General features: G+C 45.1%; 1 protein-coding gene across 2 annotated transcripts in view; it reads left to right on the top strand.

Moving 5' to 3' along the window:
• Kat14 (lysine acetyltransferase 14) overlaps positions 1–8,347 on the top strand; it is a 38,644-nt gene extending 30,297 nt beyond the window's left edge. For both annotated transcript variants that reach the window (NM_001166640.1, NM_181417.3), the window contains exons 8-11: positions 1,358–1,494; positions 3,067–3,242; positions 4,671–4,861; positions 7,295–8,347. In NM_001166640.1, the coding sequence (NP_001160112.1) occupies positions 1,358–1,494; positions 3,067–3,242; positions 4,671–4,861; positions 7,295–7,468 (678 nt within the window). In that variant the 3' untranslated portion in view covers positions 7,469–8,347. The remainder of the gene's footprint in view (positions 1–1,357; positions 1,495–3,066; positions 3,243–4,670; positions 4,862–7,294) is intronic.
• Positions 8,348–8,999: the final 652 nt, after the last annotated feature.

Below are 8,999 nucleotides of genomic sequence, written 5' to 3' on the forward strand. Positions count from 1 at the left end.
AAAGCCACCCCCAAACTTGGTGACTTGATGTAATGAGTACTAAATATGTCTTGAACTTCTGCCTCTGCCTGGCCTCAGCAGAGTGGCTCTTTTACTTTGTGAGTCTTTGGGGTCTTGGTTTCATGGGGCCTGTGGTCATCCACTGGCCTAGTTGGAGCCACCTGGAAGCTACATGTGCATTGTGCATGGGGTGGAAAACTTGGGCTTGAAGCGCCAGGCATTGCTTCTGCCACTCTGATTGGTCAAAGTTCTTTACAGCCATTATACCTGCAAGGGTGGGGGGTGTTGCTAGTGGCTGTGTTTGGAAACTGCTTGCGCAGCTTTGAAGATTGCTTTGAAATTCACTTGAAGCCTTGGAAGAATTTCAAAGCTGGCTTTTGAGGAGTTTGGTGTCCAGGCTAGAGAATTCTGGAAACAAATTACAAAGGAAGAAACCTTGCTCTTTTCAACAAGTTATTTTCCAGGCTAAGAGCAAACTGACTCTAAAAGACAACTCGGTTTCTAAGCTTCACCTTGACACTCCCTTTGTGAAGGTCTTTTCATCTTTGTTGGAGTTCTTTGCTGTTACAGCCATAATTGCGGTGTTCTGTTGCTACATGACCTAGGGCCTCAGTTAGCAGTCCTCAGAAGAGAGCAGCACACGAGCATTGTGGCCAGTTCCTCTCTGGAGCTTCCAAACCAAGCATGTGAAACCCAGGAGTTCTGTCCCAACTCCTGCCCAGCTAAGGCCACATCTATGCCTCGTCTCTGCTGGGTGGTGCCTCCTTCCTGTGCTGACAAGTCTAGGGCTAGTAATCAATATCACTCCAGTGTTTGCCATGTTTACTTGCTGTAAAGAGTACACAGTCGCCGGGCATGGTGGTGCACACCTTTAGTCCCAGCCCTTGGGAGGCAGAGACAGGCGGATTTCTGAGTTCGAGACCAGCCCGGTCTACAGAGTGAGTTCTAGGACAGCCAGGGCTTTACAGAGAAACCCTGTCTCAAAAAACCAAAAACAAAAACCAACCAGCCAAACAAACAAACAAAAAAACCAGATTGGCATTCCTTAATGGTCCCAGAATAAGAATATTATAATAAAAGCTTTAAAAAAAAAAAAAAAAAAGAGTACACAGTCAAGGGGGTGGGGCATTGGGCCTGTTGGTTGTTAACCATAATATAACAACATAAGGTTGCATAATAAATAGTAAATAGCCCACGTATGTTAGCCTTTTTTTTCCCCAGACCTGTCAAAACTTTACCTTTCCAATTAGGTGATCCAAAAAGACCTACTCCTGACACTCAGAAAGATCATTAGATGTAAAAGACAACCATTCTTGGATAGTTTTTTATTTTTATATAAACCGTTTTCTTCTCACAGACTGCCTTACCAGCCAGGAAAGGATTCCGGCACCAGACCACGAGATTTTTGTATCGTTTGGTGGGATCAGAAGATCTGGCTGTGGACCAAAGTATTATCAGCCCTTATACTTCTCGGATCTTGAAACCTTATATCAGGTAACCATGATGTCAAGGGTGTCACGGGGAATGATGTTGGTTTCTATATTCATCCTTCAAGGGTAAATATAGCCTGACTTGGAGCAGGTTCAGGAAAGGACAGACAGGGTGGTCCTTTGAAAGAGGTAAAAAAAAAAACCAAGACTGAGTTAATCTCTTGCACATAATTATTCTTATACTTTTGGTTTTTTGAGATAGGGTCTTCAGTTACAATATTTATAAGCTGCATGCCTAGATTGGGCAGATTTACCACTGCACTGCTCCACTCTATTCCCCAGTTATGAGAGCCCTTGCTACTTGGGGTTTCTCTGGGCCACAGGGTTTTTCTCCAGGATCTTGCTACACAGCCCTGGCTGTCCTGAAACTCACTATGGAGACATGGCCGGCCTTGACACACAGAACTCCGCCTTCCTCTGCCTCCCGAGAGCTGGGATTAAATATACGTGCCACCACACCTGGGTCTTGTTCACTATCTTAATCATTGTTTTAGTCTAGATGCCACAATTATTTAATATATTTAATAGTCTGTGAACTGAAAAGCAAAAAAGGAAATTGTCTTAGTTGAGCGAACATCTGAACTGAGCACTGGGGCAGATTCTGTTCTCTGAGGTTTTTTTCTTTATGGTATGTTTGTGTGTGTGTGTGTGTGTGTGTGTGTGTGTGTGTACACGCACACATGCATGCAGGTGCACTCTCCACTCACAGTGGAGAACTGTGGTAACTTTGGATATCTTGCATTATTACTCAGAACCTCTTTTATTAAATTTAATTAATTTTGAGACAGGGTCTCACTGTGTAACATTGGCTAGCCTAGATCTCAGTGTGTAGATCAGGATGGCCCTGAACTCAGAGTTCTGCCTGCCTCTCTGCCCTGAGTGCTGTGATTAAAGACATCTGCTGCCACACCTGAGTCACACTTTATTTTTTGATGCAAGAGTCTTTCAGTCAACCTGGAGTTCCCTTTTCAGCCTAGACTGATGGCGTGTCTGCTCCCCATGCACTGTGTGCCCTGCTTTTACATGGCTTTTACATGGTTCAAGTCCTCACACTTGCATGGCAAGCATTTTACCTACTCAGCCCTCTCCCCAGCTCCATTCTCTTTGGGACGGTTTCTAAATGAATGCCATCTAAGCAGTGAGTGGAGTCCGAGCTCTGCCAGCAGCCTGATCCACCTTGCCTAGCACTGGGTTTCTGGGCAAACTTGAAGAGAGGTCATTAGCAAAACTGCTGTAGCCTTTTCTCTTCATGATCTCCTGCGGCCAGCAGACTTGGACAGTCCCTCCTTTGTCCTCTGATCATGCTAGAGAAGCAGCCCTGTGTCGGGCACTTCTGAACATATCTAAGTGCAGTTTGTGTTTCTCACTTCACCTCATGTAGTCCCTGGTGGGTACCGGAGGGGTCTGGCTTAATCTATGTTCAGAGTGAATTCATAAAGATTATATCTGCATGCTAGCTCGCATATAAAGAAGTGTGACTTTGTATGATACTGCAAGCAGTTTGCTGTGCAATAATGAGCTATAGTAATGGGTGTTTTTCTTGACTTTAATTTATTTATTTTCGGTGGTGCTGGAGGCGTGATTATGAGACAAAGCCACCCAAACTACAGCTCCTGTCACAGATCCGTTCCCACCTGCACAGGAGTGACCCTCACTGGACACCTGGACCTGATGCACCCCTCGATTACTGCTATGTCCGACCAAATCACATCCCAACCATCAACTCCATGTGCCAGGAGTTTTTCTGGCCTGGTATGTTTCTACTTCCAAACCAGGCAGATTGATTTTTCTGTATGTAGTTTATTTTACCCAGCTATGTTTTAAATAGTGTCTGCCATGTGACCCTAAGCTCTTTACTCTTGACTTCATTTAGTCTGTCTTTACTAACATAGAAATATTAAAGCTTAAATGCTTCTCACTTTCCTAAGTTCCAGAAGCCAGCAATTAAAGTAATCAACAGTGTTTTTGTTTGTTTTTCTCCCCTGTTTGTCTCTGCTTCCAGAATAAAAACCTCATCCTGTTTTGATTCTGCCTATGTTTAGATACCAGGTAATGTCTCTCCAAGATACAGACTCACAGCCGGCATGGGGACACTTTTGGTTTTGGCCTAATAGTTCTTTTAAGTTTTGTTGTTTAGCTATTAGAGAGTGTGAGGACACCCAAAAGGTATTTTTAAGAAGCCAACTGCCCCCTGACCTGAGAAGCCAGGGCAAGCCAGGATTGTTTTGTCATTTCATCAGCCAAGACCCAGGCCATCAGTCAGCAATTTTATTGATAAATATGAGCATACTCTCTGTGGGCCATCTCTGAAACCTATGGGGCACATGTGTGTCACAGATTTTATCAGGGTTAGAGCCCTACCCTGCTTATAGTATAGTTCATACTTACAGTGTAGATCCATCTCTAGGGAAGGTACCAGGCCTAAAAGTCACGGTCTGAGAGTATCTGCTACATCTGGCCCAATGTTAGATATTAGCCACACGTTATAATTTTTATTTTATTGTGAAAGCTTTCATGGAAATGGTTTGTAAGTGGGATAAAGGAAAATTCTATCCATAGGCTCATGAGATGGCACAGCAGATAAAAGGGTTTGCCATGCAAACTTGCATCCTGAATTCTGTCCCCAGACTCTACAGTGGAAGGAGAGAACAGATTCCCCACAGTTGTCCTTGGACTTCCACATGCACACATACCATGGCTCATATAGCCTCACATACACGACAGCAATAATAATAAAATTTGAAGGGAAAAAAAGAGAGAGAACGGTATTGACTCTCTCAGGGACCTTTACTCCTGCTCTGTCAGGGCTCAGTCTGTACCTTGTCTTAACATATTGCAAAAATGAGACATTTTAAAATGTGCCAAGTCACACACACAGTAGACAAGGCTGAGTCAAAGCCAGGTGTGTCCATTCTGAACCTGGCTGCTCTCTGCTACCCAGCCTGTCCTGTCGCTCCGCTTTTAACATATGTACTGAGAAAAGACTATGCTAATTGTGATATTTTCTAAAATGCATCTTTCTGATCTGAATGTGTGGTATCTATGGTAATGGCTTTGCCTCCAATTTGGGGAATTTTTTTTTAGCATGCAGGTGTAACAGCAAATACAGGCTGAACAGCTTGTTGTTCATTCGTTCCAAAAGGCCCATGGTCTGAGTGTCTGGCTGGTTCTTTTCTTTAGGCATTGACCTGTCTGAGTGTCTGCAGTATCCAGACTTCAGTGTTGTAGTCCTTTATAAAAAAGTCATTGTTGCCTTTGGCTTCATGGTTCCTGATGTGAAGTACAACGAAGCTTACATCTCATTTCTGCTTGTTCATCCTGAGTGGAGGAGAGCAGGGATCGCCACATTCATGATCTATCATCTGATTCAGGCAAGTTCTCTCTGCTCGTGGTTCCACCCTAACTAAGTGATGATGCTTTCAGGGTTTCCCTGGGAAATAGGAGGAGGCGTGAGGCGAGCTGGCTTGTCCAGTGTCGTCCAAGCAAAAGGAAGCCATTCTTCCCAGTCATGAGACTACGGAAGCACACGGATAAGACCTCCAGCCCCTAAAGTAAGATTTTATTCTTGGCTTCAGAGAAGCCCCTATGCAGGCATGAATCATAAAAGGCTGCAATAATCACATGTGAGGCTGTACACACGCCCTGTCTGTAGTGATACTGTTCTGCTTTTAGAATAAGTCTCTCATGACTTTGGGGAGTGGGCATACTGTTTATAAACATTTTATCACAATTGAATAAGTAGTACATCATGAATGAATGCAATAGGGTTTTTTTCCTCCTGTAAACAAAAGATTGTTTTGTTCTTTAGGCAGGATGTTGACATGAAACTCTGGTTGGCATGGGTCTTAACTGTGTCTTAGTCAGTGTTCAATTGCTATGAAGACACAATGACCATGGCAACTCATATAAAAAGAAAAGGATTTAATTGGAACTTGCTTACAGTTTCAGAGGTTTAGTTCATTATCCTCATAACAGAGAGCATGGTGGCACACAGGCAAACATGGTAGCTGAGAGTTCTGCATCCAGATCTGTATCTGAGTAAAGAGTCACTGGGCTTGGCTTGCAATTTTGAAACTTTTCAGCCCACCTTCAATGACACACTTTCTCCCACAAGGCCAACTTTCTCTCGAGGAGTGCTCTGCAGGCTCTTTTGTTAGCAGCAGGGGCTGGAGTAGGGTGGGGTGATAACTCCGAAGGCATCCTTTGTGCTTAGTGTGAGGCCTGGCATGAAGGCTGCTCCTTAGTGACTCTTTGCTCTGTTCATCTTTACACTGTGGGCGTATTTGTACCCCAAAGAATCTGTAAGCCCAAGGGCCCACATATGGGCTCAGTCTGTAGTACTGGTCGTGACCATGGTTAGCTGTCTGTATTGACTATCTAAAACCACTGCCGGCACCCATAGTCACCATGTTGCTGTCCTTGGCACAAGAACCGTGCTCTCTGTCTCAGATGTGTTAGGAGTCACAGTGAAAAATAAATAAAGAAGGAAAGTTCTCCTGTGTCCCTGACAGCCAGAATCATCCATTTTAAGGGCTGTCACCTGCAGCACCTTGGTTCCTTCCTCATTAAACAAGTTCATACCTGTGTGGCTAGTTAAAGAATCTAAAAACATGTCTTTATGATCACAGAAACATCTTTGACCTTTCTTTGTAAATACAGAAGTCTCAATTCTGGGAAGTTAATTCTGTCAGATATAAAGGGACCTAAGGACTTAGGGTTATACGATATTCAGGCTTTGTGATTAAAAATGTAGTACTTTGAAGCTATGTATATACTTTGATTGTTTTCTCTTTTTTTTTCTTTTTTCCTTTTTTTTTTTTTTTTTTGGTTTTTTGAGACAGGGTTTCTCTGTGTAGCCCTGGCTGTCCTGGAACTCACCCTGTAGACCAGGCTGGCCTCGAACTCAGAAATCCACCTGCCTCTGCCTCCCAAGTGCTGGGATTAAAGGCGTGCGCCACCACGCCCGGCCTTTGATTGTTCTCTAGCAGTTCTAGGGAAGGAATTATTACAGGCTTTGGAGATGGCATAGCTGTCATCTATATGGAAAATAGGAATTGTCATTCTGCAGTTCTTCAAGGTTGTTAAATTACTGGTACTGATATGTCTGATATTTAGACTTAATTGAACTACAAATACAGTAAAATGGAGGCTGGAGAAATGACTCGGTGAGAAAGAGCACTTCCACTGAACCTGATGGCCAGTTTAATCCCTGCAGCCCATGTGGCAGGGGTAAAAAAGTGACTTCCAGTAGTCCTCTTACCTCCCAAGTTGTACAGCATGGCATGCACAAGCCCACACACAAACTACCCACATTTACAATAATAAGGAAGTAAAACGTCATTGGAACGATGAAACAGCTCTGGAGAGATGACTTGGCTCTAAGAGTTCTGACTGCTTTTTCAGAAGACCTAGGTTTGGTTCCCAACACCAACACGGTGGCTCACAACCATCTGTAACTCCTGCACACATGTGGTACATGGACATTCACTCATGCATGTAGTAAAATAAAATATAAATAAATGTAATATAGTAAAGTATCCTAGTGGCCTTTTGCCTCGGGGTAGAAACAACCCTCCAGAGCATGTGACTCCCTTAGACTCGGGGACACACAGTCAGCGGTGGAGGACTGCTAAACTGTCAGCCGTTGCTAGGCACTGCAGTGCTCTGGGCTTCCAGCTCTCGCTAGATGCTGCCGTGCCTCAACCCCGTTCCGTTACCCCACTTGCTTCCTTCTTAAGAATGTTTCATTTGCTCATCCTCCCTCTGGCCCTGTGGCTTCACCTTGTGTCCTTCACTTTTGGCAGACATGCATGGGCAAGGATGTGACTCTTCATGTCTCGGCAAGCAACCCCGCCATGCTGCTGTACCAGAAGTTTGGCTTCAAGACCGAGGAGTATGTTTTGGATTTTTATGATAAGTATTACCCGCTGGAGAGTACGGAGTGTAAGCATGCATTCTTCCTGAGGCTCCGACGCTGAGGGGAGCTCTGCTCTTCCCAGCAAACGGTGGATGCTGCCAGAGAGTGGGCTTCAGAAGCCCTGCAGGCCCTTATCCTCGAAGTGGGCCCTGGTCTCCTGTGGGTAATAGCCTCCACATGGTCCAGCCGGGTGAGTGAAGCCAGTGGTACAAGTAGGCAGTTCTGCCACCCAGAAACCATCCAGCAGGCCCCGCGTGGCCTTCCAGCAGTATCGTGGACTCCACTGTAGACCAGAACCAAGTGACTCTGCCATTCTCTTCCCATACAATGAGTGAGCACAAAAGAGCCTCTAAGCTGAAGAGTTTGAGAATGGGCCTGCTCGTCCTACGTTAGAGCTCAGGAAGTATGAAAGGTGTTAAAGATTGCGGTGCCCTCGCTGTCCCAGGACGAGAGGTTGTGAGGGATCAGGAATGATTGCAACCCTGTTCTCAGCCTGTGCTGTGTTGTCATTGAACCCCAGAGGACTCACGGGGCACTGAAGTCCTTTTGTCTCTTTCTGACTTTTGTCCCGTTCAGGAAGAATATACTCAGTGTCTGTCTCCACGCTGCTTTACCTGATCTACCTGTCAGCAGCTCCTTGCAGGGACACTGACCTGATACAAGGAGTTTACTCTTGGCATGGCCTGGAAAATAGCTTGAGAGGAACACTTGAGCTTGCCAGGCCCGTCTCGTGCTCAGGACAGTTGCACACAGGAGTGTCGGTGTGGAACGGTGCAGGCAGATCTGGCTGCGCTCGCTGTCCACCTCACGAAGCTGCTTCCTGTGTTGCACATGTGGAGTTGGACTACAGGTATATCTTAAGTGCATTCCAAAAGCATCAGATATTCTCCAATAAAAATCCTTACCTGCAACACCTCACAGCCAGGGCTGCAGCCTAGTCATTTGCACTCAGCTTGTCTTTAATTAGGAACAATGGCTCCTTTCTTGCTTTGTGGATTCTGAGTTGGTTTGAGAATCCAGAAAGAGCTGAAAGCTTTATAACAAACTGGTATGCATTTTTAAAACCACCCTGTGCAGCACTGTTTAGATCCTCTGTTCATAAACCCCACCTGCAGCTCGAATTCCTGTGTTGATGGGAGTGTTGCCCTGTCATTTGGAACAATAGTCAAGACTGTTTCTTTGCAAAGTCAGAGCAGCACCATCTAGAAAACATGTCTTCATGTTTTCTTCCTTCCTCCCTAGCACTTTCCGCCTTTTAAAGGCTTCTGCTGGTAACGGGTCCTAAGCCCTGTCTTAGTTGCTTGTTTCTTGCTCTGATAAGACACAGCGACCAAGGCATCTTACAGAGGAGTTCATATGGGGCTTACAGTTTCAGGGGTTCAGAGCCCATGACCATTGTGGTAAGTAAGGAGCATAGCAGCAGGCATGCATGGCACTTGAACAGGAGTTTAGAGTGCTCACCTTGAGAGCAGAGAGAAAACTAACTGGGATGGCGTGGGCTTTTGACCTCTCTCATAGTACTATGCCTCCTCCAATAAGCCCACACCTTTTAATCCTTCCCAAACTGTCCTGCCAACTGTTTCAAATATATG

This window comes from Mus musculus, chromosome 2 (assembly GCF_000001635.26).
Source record: "Mus musculus strain C57BL/6J chromosome 2, GRCm38.p6 C57BL/6J".
Taxonomy (NCBI): Eukaryota; Metazoa; Chordata; class Mammalia; order Rodentia; family Muridae; genus Mus; species Mus musculus.